The sequence below is a fragment of the Lepidochelys olivacea genome (genome assembly GCF_965140295.1).
Source record: "Lepidochelys olivacea isolate rLepOli2 genome assembly, chromosome: 9".
Classification (NCBI taxonomy): domain Eukaryota; kingdom Metazoa; phylum Chordata; order Testudines; family Cheloniidae; genus Lepidochelys; species Lepidochelys olivacea.
This window is the reverse complement of record NC_140419.1, coordinates 50,330,737-50,355,304: the sequence shown is the minus strand read 5'-3', so window position 1 is coordinate 50,355,304 and position 24,568 is coordinate 50,330,737. Positions and strand designations below refer to the sequence as shown.

General features: G+C 51.6%; 1 protein-coding gene across 1 annotated transcript in view; it reads left to right on the top strand.

Annotated features, from left to right (window-relative positions):
- DGKG (diacylglycerol kinase gamma) overlaps positions 1 to 24,568 on the top strand; it is a 131,372-nt gene that overhangs the window by 26,212 nt on the left and 80,592 nt on the right. The window contains exons 3-8 of the mRNA XM_084639796.1: positions 1,722 to 1,798; positions 8,832 to 8,997; positions 10,730 to 10,792; positions 12,596 to 12,853; positions 13,960 to 14,130; positions 24,198 to 24,247. Of these exons, the coding sequence (XP_084495922.1) occupies positions 1,722 to 1,798; positions 8,832 to 8,997; positions 10,730 to 10,792; positions 12,596 to 12,853; positions 13,960 to 14,130; positions 24,198 to 24,247 (785 nt within the window). The remainder of the gene's footprint in view (positions 1 to 1,721; positions 1,799 to 8,831; positions 8,998 to 10,729; positions 10,793 to 12,595; positions 12,854 to 13,959; positions 14,131 to 24,197; positions 24,248 to 24,568) is intronic.

Here is a 24,568-nt window from a genome sequence, read left to right as displayed (position 1 = left end):
TGCCCAGCCTCCCCACAGAAGCCCCTCTTGTCTGGGCTGGGGAATCCCACTCACCCTTCATGCCCTCTTCACTTGGAGTCATTTCACTTTGTACTGTCCTCTGCTGCTCGTGTTAATCTCTAGCAGGGGGCAGTTGCCATGGGCATTTTTCTCCTGGCTGCTTGGCTGCAGACGGCTACCCTCTTGTAATATTCACCAGCTAGAATGGATAGTTTGTCTTCCCAGCTTGGGCCCAGTGTCTGGGAGTACAGCTCCCCCTGCTGGCTGCACATTATGAAGCTAGAGCAGGAGGTTCAAAATAAGTAACTAGGAGTATGGAAGAAGAGGAATAACCCCAGTTGTAATGGGGGCTGGAGCAAGTGATGAGCTGCCAAAATCTTAACAACTGGTTCCCTCCTCATCCCATGAGGGGGTCGTTGCTCACCCCCACCCCCGGGACTCCTGCTCCATCCAACTCCCCGTGTTCCTTGACGCGCCCCCCCCGGACCGCTGCCCCATCCAGCCCCCTCCCCTGTCCCCTGACTGCCCCCAGAACTGGGCAGGAGGGTCTCGTGGGCCACCGTAGTGGGTGCCACCCAACCCCTAAGAGCCAGAGGGCAAGGTAGGGAGGCAAGGTAGGGGGGCAAGGTAGGGAGTCCTGGCTGTGCTTACCTAGGGCAGCTCCCAGGAAGCATCCGGCAGGTCCCTCTGGCTCCTAGGGGCGGGGGAGCATAGCTGGGGGGGAGCAGGGGGAGCAGCCGCTCCCCCCACTGATCACATCAAAAGTGGCACCTTAGGCGCCAAGTCCCTGGGTGCTCCGGGGCTAGAGCACCCATGGGGAAAATTTGGTGGGTGCAGAGCCCCCACCGGCAGCTCCCCACCCTGCGCCTGGCCCTAGCTCTCCTCACCTCTGCTCCGCCTCCTCCCCTGAACGCACTGCCCCGCTCTGCCTCTCTGCCCCCCCCCCCCCGGCTTCCCGCGAATCAGCTGTTCGGCGGGAAGCCTGGAAGGGCTGAGAAGGAGGCGGCTGCGGCCTCACACTCAGGCCGAGGGTGGCGGAGGTGAGCTGGGGCGGGGAGCGGTTCCCCTGTGCCCTCCCCACCCCGGGGTTACCTGCTGCGGCGCAGGCGGCTCTCCTCGCCCCCCCCCCCAGCTCACCTCCACCTCCCTGGGCCTGAATGTGAAGCCGCCGTCTGCTTCTCAGCCTGCCCCGGCTTCCCGCGCAAACAGCTGATTTGCGGGAAGCCTGCAGGGGGCGGAAAAGCAGAGCGGGGCAGCACGTTCAGGGGAGGAGGCGGAGCGGAGGTGAGGTGAGCTGGGGGTGGGGCGGGGCAGGGCGGGGAGCTGCCGGTGGGTGTTCTGTGCCTAAGGCGCCACTTTTGGCCGGTTAAATTTAGAAGCCCTTTTAGAACCGGTTGTCCCTTGTGGAACAACCGGTTCTAAAAGGGCTTCTAAATTTAACAACCAGTTCTAGCGAACCGGTGCAAACTGGCTCCAGCTCACCACTGGCTGGAGCACCAGGTGCCTGCTCTAGAGAAGGGGAAATAAGTGGGTAAGTACATGGTACTGTTCCTAGCATGCTAGGCCTCTAGCTGTCCTATTTCTAAATGGGTGGCTTAATATCACTGGGAAAACTTGTGACATCAGAACTTGATGTGCTGTTAATGGTTTTTATGGCAAGCGGGGGAAGTCTGTTTCTTCATCAGCATCACAGTGCTTCATATATGGTTCTGTCCTCCTAGATTCCACTAAGAAGCTGAAGGATGTCTTGGAAGAGTTCCAAGGGGACGGAGTTCTCTCAAAATATAACCCAGAGCAGGTAAGGAGGTTTATAACATCAGCATGTTACATATTCATCCCCTTCCAACAGGCCAGAAAGGCTGATAAGTGTGTCATAGCTACTGAGCTCATTGCACCTCTGCCCTCCCCCCGCCCCCAGCCCCCACCCTGGTCTTTTCAAGCGCATCGTGTCCGATGTCTCAGGCCTTGAGCCGTCACCTACCTGAGGATGGAGTTATGTGGCTGTCCCATTCTCACACCAGGCTCTGGGCTGCAGTCATCCATGCATCAACTGCAATTACATCTGCAGGCCTGATGTATGTCGAGCAACTGGAGGTCTGTTCCCTCCGGGGCAATGACAGGGGTATCCAGTGACCACACGTTCTCCTGAAAGCAAGAGATCATTTATTTAGAACCAAAGCATTTAAGAGAAAACAGATCTTAAAAACAATAGCCAGTCTGTATGCATGCCTGCCTCTCCCTAAGGCTTACCATTCCCTGCAGCTGGCACTATCTACAGTTCTGGGCATTGATGACAGAACAGGGAATGCGGGAGTTATGTTGGAAGCAGCTCAGTCACATGGACAGAGAAAACCGTACACAGGGTTTATTAAAGTCCTGTTGATTCAACATATCTGCATTCAGCTTCACTCTTTGCAAATGAAACACTCCCACCCCTGTTTTCTCCCTATATGTCTGTGCTCCCCCTAATGAAACCTGTCTCCGTTCCCCCTCAGACTCTCCAACCCCCACTCTTTAGCCATGAACAATGCTGCGAAAATGGACTCTCCTAATGGACTAGGTCTGGGAAGAGTCTGTCCTTTGTAACATGTCTCCTGGGATGGCTGGGTTTTGTAGACGATGCTTTTTGAAAGGCTCGGATGAGAGCCAATAGAACAGAGCCTTTAGCAGATGTTGTAACTGTAAAGAGCTCAGGGATGTTTGATTAGAATCATTTGAAGCAAGGTGATTAAGAACAGGCAGTGGGTTGTCCTCAGCTAGGAGAGGCAATGAAAGTGGCAGAACTATTCAAGAACGCAACAGGATCCAGAGCCAAAGAACACAAACTGACTTTAGACAAGGAGCCAGCACAGAGGGAACTTCTTGTCTCTGAAGGTAATTACCATATGGAACAGAGCAACAAAAGGCATCACTAGGAGCTACGCTTGTGAGCCTATTAAAGAGTGGCGGACAGGCACTTAGGAGAAAACAAGCCATTGTACAAATGATGTGTGGTGGGTGGACCTCAGTGAGTTCTAACTGCTTCCTGCCTAGGGCGCCTTTGGCTGTTCCTCTCCTATGATGTGTCTTTCACAGTGAGTCTATCCCTCTTACACAGAGAGGATCGCGTAGGTGTAATGCATTCTGGGGAAAGTAGTGTATTGACTAATTACATTTAAAATGTCTTCAAAGCACAGATCAGCTGTGGGAGAGGGGCAGTTGACCCAAGATAAACATTTCCTCCACCATCTCGTTTGTAATTTAGTAAACAAAGTGCTGCTTGTCACACACCTTTCCTGCCATTCTTGAGGGAGCTGTCCTGGGACCCACATCAAACCCCTTCCTCCCACCCATGCTGGGACCTTCAGGGTAAAGCTTAGTGGTTTTGCTCACTCCCATAGCATCTTCAGAGATATCCTGGCAGACTTGCTCCTCCCACTCCTCTCAGTGGCCCCCATGTGGTCCAACTACTCTGGCTGTTTCAAAATAGAATTGCCCTTTGACGCTTGTGGCCCAGAGACGACAGGGACATATGGGCTGGGCTTTAGAGATGGAGACCTAGTGAGTTGTCTAGTCTGCTCCTGAGCAAATACAGGATTGTGTTCTACAGAACGCTCCCTAGTACTCAATTCAGCCCACTTTTAAAATGCTCAGGCGATGGGATTTCTACTACTTCCCCATGGAAGTTAGACACTGGCAAGTGTACAGTGGGGAAGAACCCTTCACTGGATGAATCATTCCTGGTTAGACCCCCCTCAAGTTCATTTCTTCTCCACTACTGGTATTTTTACCCTTCCACGGCCTATTAACCCCTCTCCCGTCAGCTATCACTTAGCCATGCGATCTACTTTGGATTCAGTTCTCGAATCTTTCCACATAAATCAGTCCCTCCAGCACCCTAAGGACTTTGTTGCGCTTCTCTGAACTCCATCGAATTTGTCAGTATCTGTCTGACCCTGAGGTCTCCAGGACTGCAGCATGCCAGATGAAGGGGCAACAGAGCTGCCTGAGAAGGTCCTTCACCTCCCTGCTCTGTGAATGGAGCCCATCACTGGCCTTTTATGCAACTCCATACAGTTGGGAACTTCTGTCTAATTTGCTGCCCACTATCACTGCCAGCATTTACTACTGAACTTGCTCTTACTTTCTGCACATGGATGCTGGCCTCATTATTTCCCACGTGTTGCACTTTATTATTTTATGTTTTTCTTGCCAATATTTCTAGTTATTTCTCTGCCTCTCTGGTCTTCCCACTTCAGGGGATAGATGAACATTAATTAAAACTGGATGGAACATTGACCCTTTCAGTATGCTTCTAGATCCCTCCCTCTCCTGATTGCTGCAGCTCATTGCTATTTGTCATTCATGACACTCAAAGCGGGTCCTCAGAGGGACCACAGGAATCCATAGTATCATGGTGGGGGATAATCTCGGGAGAGGCAGAGCTAGTCAGTCAGCTGCTCCAAGGCAGGCTAGTTGCCCAAGCTTGGTGTTTTCTTTTTGAGTTGAGGTTTATGTAAATCCTGCGTCCTTTCCCTATATCCTGGGGACATTAAGGTCCTTGAATAAAGCCTTGTAGAAACCTGGTTTAGCAAACCACTTCGTTATTGGACCAGCTACCCCATTCCACCAGCTTCCCCTGCTTACTTGTAATTACCAGCTAACCTAGTCAGTCCACTGATTCTTTGCATCTGCCAAGGTATTGGCACCCAGCTTAAACTATCTGCCACTTTTCTGCCCAAAAACCTGGTTTAGACCTTACCTATAAAAGTATGAACAATAGCATCGGGAAGACAAGGAACCAAGTAATTTGCACCCTCCGCTCTGGTGACTCACACTTTGTGCTCCTAGGTAGTTACAACAATGCCTCCAGAATCCCATTGGCATTGTTTCTATGTGTGTTGCTGTAAAATGTTGTTTGAGCAATAGAAGGTAACCGCATGTGCACTTCTGGGTGATAATAGCGTGCTGCTGGTAATGGAATAATATAGCCAAGGGACTTCACTCACCTTAGCAGTACAATCGGTGACTGCACTGATTCATGTTTTATTGCAACTAGGGATGGGAAACTTATTTACAAAGAAGAAAACTCCCCCGCGGAGGGCCAGATCAGCAGCTGATGTGAACTGGTGTAGGTCTAGTGACTGCAGTGCAGATTTGTCAAGTGACATCAGCTGAGGAGCCAGATATGAAGGTCCATTTGCTGCCCCGGATAGATGATTGCTCAGCGCCATTCGGCTGCTGTGGCGATGGGAGGTATAAATACCAAGATGAACATAAAGCTCCATTTGCGTTCACAATTTTAAGATCATTTTGTGACATTCTCATTAGCTGACCTGCAATTCCATCAAGACAGACAAGAGTTCTGGGTGTGCCAACAGTGGCATAAGCCAATGAGAAATACATCCCCATATGCCAGGTCCGAGAGGCCAGGGTGAAAGGATGGCCACCCTTCGATTGGGCAAACATGTCCTCTTCCTTAGTACACCCCTTAAGGCAGCAGTTCTTGGCTTTCTGTTATAACTTGGGGTCACCATATGGAAAAGTTCCAGGACCATCACCCATCTAGCCATGAAGGAAAGAAAGGTGGTCTCGACCCCATCGGAGGCCACAAGTTCCAAGCTGAGAACCCCTGACTCAAGGCAAGCCTTGCTGTCCCCATGGTGGATCAAGAATGGTGGTGTCCAGCTCTGTGGTCATCTTTGCTTTCTGGACCCTTCTGTCTAGCTGGCAGATGTTTTCCCTTTCCCTCCCTCCCTCTTCCAAGCTGTTGTTACCCCAGCCCATCACTGCTTCGGCTCATCCACCCACCATGCCAGCCGACTGTTTTCTCATCTGTCCACTTCGTCTTCTGACTTCTCCTCATGGCTCCCTGCTCCTCTCATTACCGCTGCTTTCCCCCTTGCTCCTTCCCCTCTGCCCTTCCTCCCTTCATTCTGTCTCTCCCCTTCACCTTCTGACATTCTACCCCATCCTGCAGTCACCACCTGCAATTATCCCTGGTGCTTGGCCTGTAGCCTCACTACTGAGTGCTGGGTCTGGCACTCTCTTCCACATCTGGGTGTTGGGCAGGTCAATGCCTGCTATGCCCAAAACTACTCCAAAGTTCTGCAGGAGCGAGGCAGCTGCCAACACATGACTGGGAGCTCCAGCCTGCTAGGCCGTTCCACCCCACCACACTGAGGCAGTGTAGTGTAAAGCACAGGGTTGGGGTAGGGGTTCCTTGGGAATAGCAGCAGAACCACCAACTGGTTACTTTTGTAGTTTAACTCTTTAAAGGCCTCTCTTTCCCACTTCCCAGCATCACCAACCTCAAACAGTCACAAAGCGTAAGCCAGATCCCGGAAAATCATGAGATTAGCTTAAGAGTCATGCGATTTTTAAAACGAACATTGGATTCTTTTTATTTTCCTCCCAGCTTTCGCGCTTTTAGGGCACACTTGGGTCATATGTTCAAGCTTTTCTCTGCAGTGGTGAGGACTGGAAACTTCCCTTGCTTATAAATGAAAGCTAAGATTCTCCTGCAGTCTCTTGACTCCGGCAGGTGGGGCTTTCAGAAAAACCCCACATAGCCTGAGACTTGCAAAGTAAGGTGGCAACGCTGTTCCCTGCACAGCATGTCTCTGGGCGTACGCTAGCACTGCCAGGGATCCTGCCCTCCTGCCGCTCGCTAAACTCTCCTCTCTGTTTTCTCTGCTCTCATCTGCTGCAGAAGCAAGATACCCTGAACCAAGTAAGAGACCTGCCTTCTCCCCGTGGTGGGTGGCTGTGGTTAGGCTATTAGCTTCGGCTTTGCATGCTGGCTTCCGCACACTCAGCTAGGAGTCCCAACAGGGTAGCCATCACCCAGCTGCGCACCTGTGGCCAGCAGGTCCCCACTAGTTTTCCCCTTTAGCGATGGGAGGTGGCGAGGGGTGCACCTGACAGGTATCTCTCCCACTGCCAGAAGACCTCTGCAACGACGACAGACAGCTGCGGCCTTTCCCAGGAGGGAAGTTTGATATTTCCCTGCCAGGCCAGAGATGGGTCTGGGTACCCCTCCACACTACCCAGCGTGGGTATAGTCCCATCTTGATGGGCCAGGGAATCCCATCATATAGCTCTGTCCATAGTGTTCTGCAGAGCCAACATTAGCCCTTGCGCCACAGTGTCAAGTGATATCGTGGATGTGCCGAAATCACTGAATATTGGACAAGCCCCTTAACTTTCCAAAACTATCCATGGAAATGGCTGTGATTGCACGTCACTCTGGCAGAAGCTATCGGCTCTGCCGCCCAAGTGCACAGAGGTGTCCAGGCCTCAGTGCCACAGGCACATTGCTGTGAAATGTTAGGCTGAAGGTCTGTGTGGGTAATGAATGCCTGTGTAGCTCAATTCAGAACGCTCAGTTCGAGCAGTGCTGGGGCTGAGATGTGCCATGCACAGAGGCAGGAGACTTGAGGGTTTGATTTAAAAAGCGAAGTGGCGTGGCCTGCAGTCGGGGGATGGTCGCCGCAGGTGGACTGAGCTAGCTGAGAGCAGTAAAGTTGCAGCAGCATGGACCCCAGACTCTGACCAGCCTGTGCTGCAGTGCGGTCACTGCTCTCGGGACGCGAGCTAGCTCCATCAAAGCTCACTGCCCTCTCCCCGCATGCTGCACTAAGACCCCATGGAGACATGCTGGATGGGGACCCACCACACCTCTCCCCACGTAGCCTCTCCAAGAGCTCTCCTGGGGGCTGAGAACAGGGGGGAGAAACGTCAGCTCCTGCAGTAGATTTTGTGGGAAGTAGTAAGTGCCCTGCCCCTCCGTAGAGCCCTGTTCAGCTCAGTGCTGTGTGCAATGGCAGCGCGGGAGAATGGCACCACGACAGACAGAGTCCGCATGGACAAGAGCAGGGCATGGCTCCCCTTGGCATCTCCATCCGTGCCATCAGCTCTCCACTGGCACCGCCAGCGCGGGTACCAGTCAGATCCAGCCATGCTGCGGGCAGGTGATGGGCTCGTGTCCACCAGGAGCTGAGAGGAAGGGGGCAGTTAGCATTCACTCCCTTTCACTGGTGTCAGCATCCAGCCCCAAGAGGGCTTGTGAGAAGAGGGAGCCTGGCAGCTTCCCAACATATGCTCACATTTCTCCAGTGCAGCTAATGAAAGGGAAGTCTCCTGGGCTTGGTGACCTGCTTCCTGCTGTGGCCAAGGAGCTATGCAACACCTCCTCTCTGGGCCGGTAGAGAGCAGGGATCATCTCCCAGTGCCCCAGCACGGAAAGGGCAGCCGGGAATACGTCTGCATGGTCAGGAGGAGGAAGCTCAGGCAGAGTTGCGCTAGCTGGGAGGGAAGGGAAGGGTGGCATGAAGCCATTTCCCCTTTCCAGTCCCTGTAGTGTAGCCTAGCAGAGAGGCTCCTGGCTGGCTGGCATGTGAGCTGTCGTGCCCATGGAGGGCCTGGCCTCAGCGCTTTCAGGGCAGGAGTCTGGGTGTGGAGGAGTTAAAGCAGTCACACCTGATGGCAGGTTAAATTCTGGCAGGGGTTGGGGGAAGTACCTCCCACAAACCAAGCTCCATCCACAAGACCCCGCTCACAATCCTGTAGATGTTCAAAATGGGATTGTGCATGTTCCAGCAGGCTTGTGGGGCATGGCTTCCCCAAGGGCTCCCCAAGCAGCTCCCAGTTTCCTACGCCTCTGGTGCAGACACTGGCAATGGCTGGAAAACCCTTCTGCCCTTTCCCGTCAGCATCTCAGAAAGAGCCCTGCCTGGCACATACTGTGGGAAGCAAACCGTCCTGTGGAAACCATGGTTTGGAGCAGAGCGCAGGCAGCTCTATGGGTGGGCAGGGCATTTCTAACAGCATCCTGTGTTTCCCCTCCGTAGCCCATTGACTACGAGGGGTTTCGGCTCTTCATGAAGACATACCTGGAGGTGGATATTCCTGAGGAGCTTTGCCAGCACCTCTTCATGTCCTTCAAACGCAAGATCTGCCAGTATTCCCCGGAGTCTCGGCAACAAGGTTCCAGCATCTCACAGCTCAACATCCTGGGTAAGCAACATCTGGCCTGCTCCTGCTCTCCTGTCTGCTCTGCACGCCAGCAGCCGACATGGGGCACGGGCAACTCATGACATGGTGTTAGGTTAGAGATGGAAGTCAACATCCTTTACTGGGTGGCATCCACTGGCCTGTGATAGCGGGGCTCAGAGTAGATGATCTAATGGTCCCTCTAGCCTTACACTCTAGGAATCTTGTGTATTGGAAGCATCAGGGTATCTGTTCTTCACAGCAGTTCTTTTTCACCCCTCTTTAATACTTCAGTAACATACCCAAATGGCTGCCCTTACGTGGCCACGTGCATCACAGGCTGCTGGGAAGAGGTTCACTCCCAGTGGCTGGAAGGGACCCACAAGTTGCTTAGGTCTCCAGTTTGCCTGACTGTAAATAGTTAGAATCTGCTGAAGAAGAGCCAGTTCCAATGACCTCCCGCCCCGCGAACAGAACTGTGCAGCTGGCACACCTATGGTCTGGGCAGCCTCAGTGTGTCTCTGTACTGCGCCCACAGCCAGCGTGCCGCGGCCCTCCTGCCTACACTGAGGTTCCGCATTGCTGTAGTATGTAAGCAGCTTCCGCGTACAGTGGAGGGGCAAAGCGAGAGCCTTGGTGAGCATCGTGGAGTCTCTGGTTCTCCTCCTTTTTCAGGGTATGGAAAGCTCTTTCCCTTGGGTATGGTTGGGTGTGCTGATGTTGTGAATGTCAGACTGTTGACAGTGGAAAGGCTTCCTCAGAGAAGAGAGTGTTGCAGTGTTTCCTAAAGATCGTCAGACTCTGGCCTGGCCTGGCCTCCCCTCCTCTGGGAGATTGTTCTGTAGCCAGGTCCCTGTGGCAAAGAATGCTTTATCCCTAGCTCTTGTGCACTTCTCCCTGAGCTTTGGGACTGTGTTGTCCCAGAAGAGTGCAGCTGTGGTGGTGGTCTATACGTGAAAACATGGTCTCTGCTGTAGCTGGCACCTGATCTAGGATGAGGACCAGGCAGTGGGAGCAGAGTGGAGGGACTGGAGCACAGGATTTAAGTGCTCACAGTGGCCTCCATCATGGGGAGGCCGGGCCAAGGTATGTCAGCTGGAGCTGCAGCATTGTTTCCCCATTCAGCCTCAGAGACATGGACAGTGACTGCAGACACCATATGCCCCAGTAACCAGCATTCATCCCACAGATTAAGATAGTGTGGCCCTCTCAGGACTGGGGTAGGTGGGTGCAGCATTTGCCATTGTGCAGCCCAGGGTAGTGGCTCTGGGTGCCAGTATGTGCCGTGTATCCACACCTGCCCAGTGGGATTGGCTAGTGCAATGTGATATTAACAAGGGGAAGTACCTCGCTCCCAGAAGTGGGTAGTGCCCCCTAGGGCTCCGGAGGAGATAGGCAGGCAGAGGGAATGCAGCATGGTCCTATCACAGCTCCTCAGGTGGGAACATCTGACTCCCAGTGCCAAATTATTATGCTAATTTTATGTCTGTAAAGTTAATATCTACCGTAATTAATAGAGTATCCTCCACCCAACACCAGTGTGCGCATGTGGCTCTGAAGGAATACGCAGATCCGTGATGAGGTGGCCATGGTCGAAGTATTTGTCACTAAATGCTTTGCTTCCTTGACTTTTTCCCCAGGAAGGGGAGGTTGGATAAAAGATGGGGGTGTGGACTACTGCACTATTTCTCATAGAGCTCCAATGAATTCAGATACATTCAGTGTATTTATTCTTTTGCTTCTCTTACATGCTCAGAGCCAAAATCTATTGATGCGGGCATCTCCATCCAGACTGAAGTGGCCTGTGCCCCCGTCACAGGTACCCACTGTGTTTGTGACTCATGGCATGATATATGGAATCTCAGCCCAACTAAAATGGGAGGGAAAGCAATCAACTGACAGATACAAACCAACAAGTTTCCACCCAGCCCGAGTTCCAGCTTTGTCTCCCTTGTTCACCAAGGACCGACACCTGGCCATCCCCCCTCCGCCCCCCCGTGCCAGTGGCTGGCCTGGAAGGGTTGGCATCCAGGGTTTTGTATGTCTGTGTTGGTATGTAGTGCAGGGAAATGGATTACTCAAGTCAGTTGAGTGCAGAAGAAGAAGGTGAGTGTTATTTTTTAACCTGGCCAGGTCCTTTCGCAACTGCAGTCAGCACAACAAAGGGTGCTGATCTGTTTCAAGTGCCCACTAGGCAGCAACAGGTCTGGAATGGATTGTTAAATCTCATATGCAGGGAGCTCCATAGAGATGGGGGCCTGGAGCGCCAAGAAACACCTGCAGGTGGGGCCCAGAGGTCCAAGGAATCCTCTGACCTGTGCTGGGACTAATGTGAAAAGCTGGTTTAGAAAGGAGATGGAATTTCATCACCCCAGTGACTCCTTCTGGCCAATTAATAGCACATCAGAGAGAACCCAGCTCAAAGGCCGGGGAAAGCAGCGGCAGTGTGGACCCTTTTATGTGTGGAATCAGGGCCCAGTTGGCAAGGCCAGGCTGAATATCCCCCAGGCAGTGATTCCCAGGTGTCTAACCAGCTAGAACCAACTGTCTAGGTTCCAGCTACCTAGGGACACGAGAATCTGTCTGTAGGTTTAAGTGTCCTCTAGAGTGTAAGGGAGCATTATTTCCCTGGTGGTGGTTGTAGGGGTCTATGGGATAGCGTGGGGGATGGCATTCTCTGTTATTTAGCCCCCTGGATTTTCCTGTTACAGTCTGTAGGACTTTTCCATGGTGGCCTTTCATCGCCAGCCTAGCTGCTTCTCATGTTCTCTGTGCACAGCTCCCCCTCCCATAGTGCCTATTCTCTGCTCCCCCAGCAGCACAGAGCCCCATCGGTCTTGCCCCTTTCCCTCCCCGAAGAACCCTCAGGTAAGTGGAGAGAGAGGCGGAACGGGGACGCCTCAGGAGACCAGCCTGGAAAACTCAGGCTGGGAAGCTGGTGGATCAGTCAGCGTCCCGGAAGCATGTGGTGGGCAGCTGCTCAGAGCTGCTCTGCGCCCAGCTCTGCTCCGGCTCCTGGAGTCAGGGGTATGTGTGAGAGGGGCAGCGCAGAGAGCCAGGGGCATGCCCTGGAGAGAGGAGCCTGCCCTTGGTGGCCAGAAAGGGATCAGCAAACTGAGGGATGTGAGGCAGCCCTCATCAGTGGGAGTCCCAGGGCGAAGGCCAGAGCAGCGGGAGGTGAGGGGGAGGGGAGATTCCCAGGGGTTGTTTTTCAGATCACCCAGGGAGATTCCATGGAACCTCTAGAACTGTCTGTCCCTCGGTCAAGTGGGATGACCCCTGGGGAGGGGGCAGAGCTCCAGATCCCTCACAAATGGAGTGAGTGAAGAGTCCAGATGCTGCTACCCTTGGGAGATCCCAGGGGATGAACCACAGCCCTGTTTGCGATTTCACACTGGCCTGGGGACTGGCTAATGACTCCAGGGCAAGTGTGTGTGCTACACAGCCTAGGTGTGTTGCCCCAGGAGTGGCTTCCCCAGATGGGTTCTCCAAACCTGGTGCTGTCCAAGCCCCAGCAGGACTCTGGGCTCCTTTGGTTCAGCCCGGAGCCACCTTTAGGGACAGTCGGGTGGGTTTGGGGCATTGATGTCATACTTTCCACGTTCCTGTGTTTGCCTTTCAGGGATCAATGGGAAAACTCTCTTAAGTGCCCTGGGAAGACACACTCCTGACTCCAGGAGCTCCCCCTCTAGCCTGGCAGACCAGCAGTCCGCTTCTCTGACCCCTGCACTTCTAGCCAACACCAGTGCCCTTGGGAACGCCTCTCCCAACTGGTCCAGGTCCTCTTCTCAGAAATCCACTGCCGGCACCCCCTCTGCTCACAACTCATCAGGCTCCTCGAAGATTTCCGCTGGGGCTGTGCTCAGCCCTCAGTCCCCAGGTGAGCTTTGCTGCAGGCCTCTGGCTCAGCCTGCAGGCTCCTTGGCTTTGCCTGGCCTCTCATAGGGATAAGCTGACAAAAGCCAGAGCTTTCTTCCCTCATCTTCCTGCCTAGAGAGGAAATGCAGATAATGGGACCAATCTGGCCACAAAGCCAGCTCTGTGCTTCCAGCAGAGCTCAGGGTCTGTACCAGTTCTCTCGGCTGCTGGGAGAAATGGGGACATTGACTCTGGGACTCTTAATTTGTGGGAGAGTGTCTCAGAATCAAACCATTGCACAGGGGAGCGATGGATGTTTGGAAGCTGGGTTCTGTGAGGCAATAGATCTCTCCTGGGGATGTTCTTTGGGTGGGGATTTGATCCTCTGAATGCTGAGCCAAGTGAGTTATGGATGATGCGCAGTCTGTCTGATCCCAGCAGGAGCAACAGTTCTATAGCAGCAGGGCCAGTGCATCTTAGCACCTTTGCTTGTGACTTGAGCCATAAGTCTCCAAGCCCACGGAGACGCCATCCGTCAATGTCTTAATTACATAGCAGCAGTGGTCACAGAGGCCGACGGGGTGGTAAAAAAACTCTGTCCTGAGTTCCACAAGGAAGAGGAGGGCAGGAAATATCCCCAGCTCCAACAATCTGTGCAGGGCCAGGCCCTGCTGGGCTGCATGTTGAGAGTGTCCGATCTGAGCCCTGGCAAGCCAATGAGCTGCCTCTCTCCCTTTTATTTTAATTTCCTCCATTAACTCTGGAGTGTGGTGCAGAGAAGAGCATGTGGTTCAGGGACCAGCATGTCCTGTACAGCCCAGCCCTTGGCCTCTGTGAAGCCTGCCAGAAGGTCGGTCTTTCATCCACGGGTCATCGATCCTCTAGTAGCTGAGAGTCATGCCAGCCAACAGCTGTCTGATGGTCTCTGTGAAATGAATTGGCATCGTGGAAGCACAAAAATACCACAAGATGGGATGTTTTTATACATTCTGTTCATATTCTCTCAGTCCTACCCATGGAACTGAGCACAAAACGCCTTGGCGAGGGGTCAGGTCATGTGGGAAAGACCGGGAAGGGTGGAGTTGGCATTTTTGGGGTGGCCTTGCATTTTCTCCTCTCCTCCCACAGGCTCACGAAGCCTGGAGAAGAGGTTACCGTTCAGTCTGCGCAAGACCCACAACTCCCTGAAAGCGGCCAATCAGCACCTGCCAGCCCTCGTGTCTCAGGTAGCCTACCTGAAGGACATCGTCTGCTACCTGTCGCTGCTGGAAAGGGGCCGGGCTGAGGACAAGCTGGAGTGTAAGTGCTGGTGGACACGGAGAACACGTGAGCCCAAAGTACCAGAGACGTGGCTCCGGGAGACTTGTTTAAAGGTGGGGCTGGGTGGGGAGAGCTGGGAGGACTGATTCAGAAAGGCTGTTCTGTATGGGTCACTGGGAGAAGGGAGAAAAGACTGTGAGGGCGGGGAGAGTCTTGTGTTCCCAGCTGGCCCACCCACTCCGTGTGACCCTAGCAAAGTACCTGACTTTGCTGTAACCTGGACTAAGGCAAAATGCATCTGAGATGAGCTTTTCTGGAGCAATAGCAATATTTAAAAGAGAAAACAGCGGAAACTTCAGTGTTTGCCATAGTTCTCCTGTCACTCGTATGTCTGTTTCTGTCAATGATGCAATCAGTGTAGTTGTAGCCATGTCAGTCCCAGGATGTTAGAGAGACAAGGTGGGGAAGGTCATATCTGTGATTGGGCCAACATCTGCTGGTGAGAGAAACGAGCTCGCTAGCTTACAGAGACTCCTGTCCCCAGTGAAGCACTGTGTTGTGATGGACTTATTAGAGTGGTTGCACACCACTGCCCTGTACTGGATGGAATCAGGATTGCATTACTGTCACAGGCTAACGGCTGAATCAGGCCTTGTCTACATGGGAAAATTTTACCAGTTATACTCGCATAGTTATAACCCACCATGTGGACACTCCTATTCCAATAGAAATGTGGCTTCATTTGGTTTAGCTTAAGCCTCCTTCCTAAGAGACACAAGCTAAACTAAGATAGACTAAAGCCTCTCCTATACCAGTATGAGCATATCCACATAGGCAGTTATAACTTAATGGGTTCAAATTCACACCCTAATTTGTGATGATAAACCTGTCCATGCAGACAAGGCCTTGGTTTCCCTCAAGAGGCGGGGGTCTGTGTTGTTTACAGCTGGAGAATCTGAGTTGCTATGTTGTCCCAAGAGGCCATGGTGTGTGTGGGCCAGTGACAAGGATGACGGTCGATGTGATCTCAGATGTTTGACTCCATGAAAGGAAAACTCCAGATTATGACAGTAAAGAGCAAATGGCTTTGCTGATTTCAGGGAAGTGCTTCAGTCCAGAATACTCTCTCATTTTTAGTTTTTTTAAAGGCAGTTTGGGTTTGACTTGCATATGAAGAGCAAGGCCCTATGACAGTCCCTGATTAATGGTGTGTCTTTGATTTCTGCCCCCCTTTGCTTCCCAGCTCTTTCAGACCAGTATTCTAATCCTCCAGAGCATCACTGCTCCCATGCCTCACCTCCCCACCAGAGTGGGTGAAATTTTTCCAATTTTGATGAAATTTTAAAAAGCAGCAAACTCCTCCACCCATGCCCCTGTTCTTCATCCCACTGCACTCAGCCCTCAAAGCCACCTCTCTTCTGGGGAAACAGTCTGACCTGGGACCTCTATTCTGAAGAGGCAGCAAATGGAGACAGAGATAAGAGGCGCACCATTCTCCAAGGGACAGTGCAGGTTCAAATCTGCAGATATCTGCTTCATATTCACAGATGCAGACGTCTGTGGACCATGTCTGCAGATTGCGGATCAGATTTGGATATAAATGTTTTATCTGTGCAGGGCTCTAGTTTTCTGTCTCCATTTAAATCTTGGGCTTTGCCTGGCAATGAAAGAAAGAAATGCTGGATTAGCTAGACATATCCATGTTTCCCCAGTTTGTTTTTTAGCAGCTGGGACTTCACCAATGGCAGTGCTAAATGGAACTGGTTGGGACTTTTCCTTCAGAATAATTTTGTGATTGAAAATACAGTTTCAATCCAATTGAAACTATTTCAGTTTGTTAAACTGACCTGAAATTAAATGTTTTGGGTTAGTTCAGCATTGACTATGGTGGCTCAATGCTTTGTAGGAGTTGTAGTTCATGGCTGGGCTCCTTCACTGGACTACATCTCCCATGATGCACTGTAATCTCTCATCTGACTGAGCTGCATGGTCCATGATGAAAGTCCCATGTCTACAGGTGCATCATGGGAGATGTACTCCAACTAGGGAGTCCAGCCCATAAGGGAGAATGGGGGCAAGAGGCACCTGAACTACAATTCCCATAAGGCATTGTGGCAGTCTGGGCAGACACAGTTTGATACCAAACTGACTTGAAATGATGCCAGTTTCAAATTTTTGAATTTTTTTGGAATTTACACTCTGCACGGCAGCTCTCAGGTCCTCAAACCCATTGGGCCCAACAGCCAAAGTGCCTTAAATGTTCACCTTTGAGTCATGGTACACCAGGCACCAGTGGCATAGCTAGGAATGGAAATTTGAGTGGGCCCTGACTTTTGGGTGAGTGGGCAATGACAGACAGTGCTAACTCAGCTTATCCTCTGACACTGTGCCCACTCCCTAGCCCAGGTGCCCCCCGCCAGACACAGGGCTGACCCTGCCAAGCTGGGCACGTGCATGGGACGGCTCAGAAAATGGCAAGGCAGAGCTTCCAGAGCGTAGGTTTCTGAAGGGCGGACGCCTAGCTCCGTCCTGGATTTCAGGTGCCCGAGTGACGCCTCCAGACTGCTATGGCAACATTACAGCCCTGCTCAGATTTAGGTGGGCCTGGATGGTAAGTGGGTGGGCCATGCCCCACCCAGATCCACCCATGTCTACGCCCCTGCCTGGCACATTGCCAGGTGCTGAATGAGAGGAAGGATTGGGGCAGGGCAGTGATCGCAGTGGTCTCTCTCAGACACTTCTGCTGAAGCTATTCCCCTTTGTATAAAATACTTGAGTAGTCGTTGGGCCAGAGAGGAGATCAGAGTGGGTAGGGCACTGCCTGGGCTGGGGGGATTGGCACCTGGCCCTCCCACATCCTGGGTGAGTGGCCTAACCACAGAACTAAAGATTACAGGGGAGGCAAGGGGGCTTCCTCCTCCTCTGGCTGTTTTGTGAATGGTGCCCAAGTCCCCTTGCATTGGTGCTGGAACTAGGGGTGCGGCCGCACCCTTGGTTTGAAGTGGTTTCCATCGTTTGCAGGGTTTACAGTTTGGTTCAACAGCTTTCAGCACTCCCACGGTACACAACCCCCCTGTCCTCTTGTGAATCGAGCTTGGGGAAAAAATTGACTGAAACTATTCTGCAAATTTGTGTCAAAATCATGAATGCTTTTGGGCCACCTGAAGCTGCATTTTTCAGCTGATTTTCTGGAAAGCGTCAGCTGGGAGCTCTCTGGGGCAAGGAGGGTTCTGGGTTTCCTCGTCTGTCCAATGACTCGCCCAATGCCGCTCTGGTCCCTGGGCACTGCCACAATATCAGTCATAGCCGTGGGAAAGCCAAACCTCTGGGAGCTCTTTGTTAAACAACATTCATCTTTAATTCCATATACGGTGGCCTCTTCCCTGGCCTGTGCCGTCAATCCAAGTGCTGCTAACCAGCGACGCCCAAAGCTGCTGCTGCCTATAGTAGAGGGAAAGGCTCAGGCTCCTGAAAGTGGTCAGGCTGTGCTTTCTCACACATGTTAACTGGGTTGTGCTGAATTCTAATGGGAACAAGCCCTTGGCTGCTCCGTCCCCCACTATTCCTGGGCACGTGATGCTGAGGGAGGCCGTGTGGGGAGCCTGGGCAGCGCCTGTGTGTGTTCTCTCCTGCCCAGAGGAGCTGGGGTAAGGTCATCCACTCTGCTGTATGAAACGCAGCAGTGCTGCCAGGCTGCATGCTCATAGTCGCTGTGTTTCCCATCGCATCCCCTCCACCCATGCAGGGAATCGCCACATGCTGCTTCTCGCTTCCCAGCAGCCCTTGTATCTTCACCCCTAACGCTGGCTTCTCTCCCTTCTGCACCCGTCCTTCTCATTCTCTTCAGGGCTGCCCTTCGCCCAGCTGTGCATAAGCCCCAGAATATCTCTGTGACTTCCACGTGGTTTACTCTTCCGCAGTGAACGACAACTGGCTTTGGTTTTAAATGGCCAGTTGCTTTGAACAGACTTGAGCACAAACACCGGCCAGTGACTAGCACGGGCCACGTCTTCTGGTTTCGCAAAGGAGCCATTTAATTTTTTTAATGAGTAAATGTTAAAAATAGCCTTAGGAAAATCCATCTCCAGTTTAAAGAAGGGCCATTTTCAAATTACAGGTTCTCCAGATTTTAAAGCCAGTTAGCTAGTTGTTAGTGTAACCTGGCTCTATTGCGGTGAGGCTCTGGTTAGTAAGGCTGTGAGGTGCTAAAAATGTTCACAGCAGACAGAGGAAGAGCTAGGATTAAAACTCCCAGGCTCCCAGCTTGTAACACAGGGTAGCTTCTCCTAGACTAGAGGGTGTATTTATCCAGCTCTCTCCCTCAGAGATGTACATGACATTCTGTCTGCTATGTGGAAAAGCATGTCCCATCGAAAATCTTGAGCTTTTGAAAAATAATTGGACAAAAAGACAAAATTTCACAATTTGTCATGAAACAAATTTCTGGTCAACAGCACCCTTTTGTTTTGAGAAATTTGAAACATTCCTTTCAAGTTTAACCATTTGTAATTTGTTTGCTTTTTAAATATAAAATACATTTCAAAACAAAAAGTCATTTTGAAGTGAAAAATCAAAACTTTTTATACCAAAAATGTCAGCGTGGGAAGTTTTGACATTTTTGAAATGGTTTTAATCCAGTTGTTTTCTGTATGAACTCATGGAAATTATTCCGGTTAGTTGAAATGGTGTTTTCTGATGGGAAACTGCTTTGACAAAAAAATGTCAACCTACCGTAAATACGATCCACATAACGAACGCCAGGCAATGCTAGAAAGTGTCATTTTTCCTTGGGCCTCTCTGTCACTTTTCCAAAGCTGGAGACGTTTTGAAAAGTCACAAAGGAAAGAGTGAATAAATAACCCACTAGCAACATTTATTCTGTCGTCTCCAGGGTAAAAAAAGAGGGAGAAAAAGGAAAGCACCAAATTCCAAAATGTGGACAATGTTTTGATTGTAAAACCAAATGGAAGTGGAAATTTCTGATCAAAGTGAACTGAAACAACAATTGCATTTGTTTTTAAAAACATTCCCTCAGAAAAAAAGCCAAATGAAAAAATTACATTCAGGATTTTTCTTGGGGAAAAAACATGGGGAAAGCTCGACTGCTCAAATATGCACACGCAGACTCCTGCTACGTCTCACTCCTGGTATTTATTGATTTTATCCATTTTGATTTAAAATAGTGGAAAAGGCTGTAGGTGCCCTCGCTCATTGTTAATAAAACAGGACATACTATATGAGTTGGCTTTTCACGTTGCACAGCGGAGACGGGCAGCACATCCGGTATGGAGAGGATGGGAAGAAATACATTGGATTGGTAAGATTTTCCTGTGTCAGAGTTGATATTTTACAGCAGCGGTTTGCTCATCACTGGGACCTCGCCCACGGATCTTGGAGTGCTCAACCTACTCTTTAAGCCTCACAACTGCCCTGCACGGTGGGGATGGACATGCTTATGGGGAACCCAAAGACATGGGCCAGATTGTGGTACCCACCCTGACTCCCACTGAATGGGACCTCCCACCAGGTTCCAATGAAACCTAGCCTTTGGCGACTCGTCAAAGGTCACCCAGGGAGCGTGTGGTAGAGCAGAGAGCAGGAATCGTGTCTTCTTGCTCCCTTGTGCTTCCCTCCTGTACGCCAACGGGCCTGGAGCTTGGTATGGAATTCCAAGCCCCAAATGTTTTATCTAAACATCCAGTGGAGGTGGTTACGTGACAGCCTCTCACATCTCTTCCCAAACCCCAGCCCTTGCAAGCAAGGAAATGACCAATGAAGGCCATCCTCAGCCTTCCACTGCCCATATAATAAACAGCCTCACCCTTATCAGGTGGAAAGAAGTGCCTGTTTCACCCAAGGAGTACTTGTGGCACCATAGAGACTAACAAATTTATTTGAGCATAAGCTTTCGTGAGCTACAGTTGCATCCGATGAAGTGAGCTGTAGTTCATGAAAGCTTATGCTCAAATAAATTTGTTAGTTTCTAAGGTGCCACAAGTCCTCCTTTACTTTTGCGAATACAGACCAGCACGGCTGCTACTGTGAAACCTTATTTCACCCAGTTCACAGTGTCCTCTGGCATGAGTCAGGCGTGACTCAGAGCACTGCAGCTCTGCTGAACACTGGCCTCTCTCGACGCTAGGGACTCGGGCACAGATTTTTAAAGGGATTTAGGCAGGGCTGTGCTTAGTACTCAATGCCTAGTGGATTTAGGAGCCTAAGTCTCATTTTCAAAAGGAGTTTAGGCAATTAGGGTGTGTCTACACAGCAAAGAAAACCCCGCGGCTGGCCCATGCCAGCCAACTGGGGCTCGTGGGGTCGGGCTGCGAGGCTGTTTCATTGCTGTGTAGATTGAAAGGCTTGGGCTGGAGCCCAGACTCTGGGAATCTCCCAACCTGCAAGGTCCTAGGGCCAGTGGCGCAGCCAGGTGGAGAAAACAGGGGGAGCAGAGATTAAAAAAAGGCGCCACCTCCTGGTATTCACCCGGCGGCGCTCCGGGTCTTCAGCAGCACTTCGGCGTCGTGTCCTTCACTCTCTCCGGTCTTCCGGAGCGCCGCCGGGTGAGTACCAGTGGGTGGTGCTTTTTAAAACTCCGCTCCCCCCCGACCCGCCGCCAAAGACCCGGAGCGCCGCTGGGTGAGTAAACATTTAAAAGGCGCCAAGTAATTAAAAAGGCGCCACTTCTGCTCGGAGGGGGAGCGGCCGCTGCCCCGCTCCCCCCCAGCTATGCCACTGCCTCGGGCCCAGGCCCCAGCCCGAGTCTGGAAGTCTACGCAGCTAGAGATGACCCACGCCTGCCCACAGTGGGGGATAGAGTGAGGGCAGCCAGCTTCAGCAGTGTTACTGAGCATGCTCAGTCCGTGTGAGCATGCTCAGTACAAGCCAAGGAGCAAATCGGGTGGGGGGAGGTGACATGACCCCCCATTGGGTGTCCAGTTGCTGAGTAGACATGCCCGTAGGAGCCTCAGCCCCATTGACCGTCAGTGGAATTTTGGCTCCTCTATGCCTAAATCCTTTTGGCAAATGAGACAGGCATTGCAATGCTGAGTGCAGCAACACCTAAATAGCTTTAAAACCTGGCCTTGGGCTGAAAACGTCCAGCACTGGCTAATACTGAGTCAGCCTCGTCGGGAGCCCTAGGTCAGCAGTACAATGACCAGATGTCCCGATTTTATAGGGACAGTCCTGATATTTGGGGCTTTTTCTCATATAGGCTCCTATTACCTCTCACCCTCTGTCCCGATTTTTCACTCTTGCTATCTGGTCACCCTAGTTAGCAGGGCCACATTTTTAACACCATCTTACAGAACCTCACCCAGAGCAGGTTGAAATGACCCAGTGCCAACTACACTGGGGCCGCTGGCAACTTGTCTACACTAGGGCTCCTAGCATGACTGCCGACAGTGGCACAAACACCAAGGGGAAATTCTGAGAATGTGCCCCTAGCAGACAGGCCCCGTGGGGAGCCAGAGTGCACAGCAGGGGATACTGGGAGCTAGCGACTGTCTTTTTCAGATGGTTCCCAGAACAGCACAAGACTTATTTATAGATTCTGTTTGTGAGCGGCAATAAGACAAGAAAGGCCATGCATTGCTGGGCAATAATTACTCATCTCTTCTGCTGTTCTCATTAAAATTGCTTGGCCTTCTGCCTGAGGCTTGCTTTAGTCATTCACTTCTGCTGTGCGCCGTTGCTTCTTGCTTCTTAGCCGACACAAAGATCGGCGGCAGAAGGAAGATGAGCGAAGAGTAGGTCATTATGCCGAGGGATGGATGCTGCTGCCAGCCTGTGTCTATCTGAGGATCACGCACATCAAACCATTGCAAGGGGAAGAGGTCCTTGTCATATTAGCGGGCAATGCAATTGCACAAGGCCAGTGCTTAATTTGTATTGACAGAGGTGCCGGGGCTCAAGCAATTAAATGCTGGGGCTCAAGCAATTTTTTTACATGCATAACTGATGCAGCAAGCCCAGAGGTACCCGGAGTATGAACTGCCATGTGAGCCCCAGCAAGCCCTGGCACAAATTAAGCATTGCATGAGGCTGCCCCCTAGCTTCTGTGGCCTGCGTTGTCTTTTGTTTTTATGATTTTTCTAAAGGGGCAATGTGTTTGTTTTGGAGGAGGAGATGATGCTCACTGTGGCGGGGGGGATTTTTTGGTGGGTGGTTTATGAATCTATCTTGAAAGCGTCTTAAAATATGTTTTATTGTGGCACAATTTCTAGTGGCCCTACATAAACAGCGGACTAGAGGTGTTGGCCCTAAAGCGTGTTTATTGGAGCAATTCCGTCTCTGCCACATTCATTGCTCTCAGACTGGATTTGCACATTACTGTAAAGCTGGAAAAAAGACAAAATGTAGCCAAAGACAATGGGGACCCAGAGCTAACTAGATACACAATGGCTGCAGCTCTTGAGAGCAGTTCTAACAGCGAGGCGATTTGAAAAAATGAGCAGGATCGTTTCCCAAACACTGTTCATGACACCCACTGAAATGCCCATTCACACTACATAATGCCTCTCTTCATAATATGACCATCCCTTTTCTGTCTTATGGACTCTGATCAGCAGTGAAACAGTTAACAGTGTTGCTATTTAAGGTGTCATCATTAGACTCCAGGGTCAACATCTCTTTAAATGCATGGGGCAATTCAGACATCTCACAGCTATTGTCTCAGGCTGTCTGCAGATGCAGGCAGATATCGCCATACTGGTCTAAGTGGAGTTTGTATTTGGAAGGCTGTCTCTAACCAAAAGTGCTGGAGACTTTTTTTTTTTTAAATAAAACCTTAAATGCTGGAGCACACGCCACAGGCACTAGGGGAAAGTCCCAGCACAGTGAGAGACTGTGAGGTGGCCCAGTCCAATCCTGGAGCACAAGTGTCAAGCTGTTAAGCCTTAAGCAGTTCAGGAGAGTTTATATTCTAGGATTAAAACAAACACTTCTCCAGGTGCCAAGAATTTACTGGCTTCCAGCTGGCAAAGTCAGGTAGGAGAATTTCAATATCACCTTCAAAACCTCCTTTTTCTGAGGCTCAGAAACAATTACATGTTTGTCCTTCAGGGCTGCCCCATGCCTGCGGTGTGCTGAGAATGCCTGTGGCCTGTGTTCTTGCTTCTCCTGCCACACCCAGGAGGAAGTGAGCTACTCCCGCACTGTTGCCTGGCACTGTCCATCCGTAGAGCTCTAGATGCTTTGCAAAGGAGCTCATTTCCCAGATGGGGAAACTGAGGCACAGAGAGGGGACGACACTTACCTAAGGTCACTCAGCAGGCCAGTGACTGAGTCAGGATCCAAGTTTCCTGCATCCTAGCCAAAGGCTCTGTCCACTAGGCTGCATTGTCGTCTAGCAAATGCCTTGCTCCTTTGGAGTAATGTTGACCCTGTATTGGTTTGATGGCATTACTGCAGTAGCACCACTTCTGCCCTGTAGAGCACATGCTCTGAAAGCAGACACCGAGGGCAGGGAAAGAGCTGGGATCGGCACCCACCTAGCTGCTCATGCTAACAGGCTGTCTGCTGGGGTCTCTCTGCCAGTCCCTGGTTTGCTAGCTCTGCTCCCTGGTGGTTCTGGCAGCTGCCACTGAATTGAGCGTTTTCAGTCCTTGGCTTGAAGTCACTTGCTACTACAACTGCACGGTCTCGCTTACCCTTATGGTGTGGGGAGCACCTGGGTCGGGGGAGCCTTCCTCTGCGGGGGGATGTCTGAGTTTGAGGCAGACGATGTTCCTATACCCACTGCCACTCCGGGGTTGGGGGCAGAGTGCTGAGGGGAACGAGGGGCGATGGGGACAGTGGGCCTGGTTCTCCGCTGCATCATTCCACCTTAATCCATGGAGATCCGGCACTGCACCAACATGGCCCTTGAGGCTCTCAGCCTGTGTACGTGTCTGGGGATTGGTGGTGTCCAACTGGCTGTGCTCGACTGAGGAGAGAGGAACAGCTGGCTACACCATAGTCCCACCTCTGAGAGGGTCTGGGCTGGAGGCTGCAGGTTCAGTGGCTGCATGCTTTCCAGCCGTGAGAGCCTACAGACAAAGAGGCAGCCCCAGGAGCTCGCCCCGCTCTCCACTCTCCATAACGTCTCATGTCTGTGTCTCTTGCAGTTATGTTTCGTCTCTATGACACCGATGGCAATGGCGTCCTGGACAGCTCGGTAAGCCCTAGCCTGCGGAGCTCTCCTCACGCAGGGAGACACCTCCATGTAGCCGCACAAGCTGGCTGATCCTGGGGATTGGCAGCTGGGTATGTGAGGGCAATACGGAGGCCCTTGGAGGGACACGGGAAAAAAACAGCCCTGTCCTCCCAACCATTTCTTTATGGAATATGTGTTGTCTCCCAGAGAGACCGCTAGTTCTTCGGGCCGGCCAACAGTGTGCTGCAGCGGAGTGCCTCTGATGCACTGCCTTAGGTCTCCGCTGGCCATTTGGCCTGGGGCTGCAGGTGTGTCACTTCCTTCTGGCCAGGCGGCCCCTTC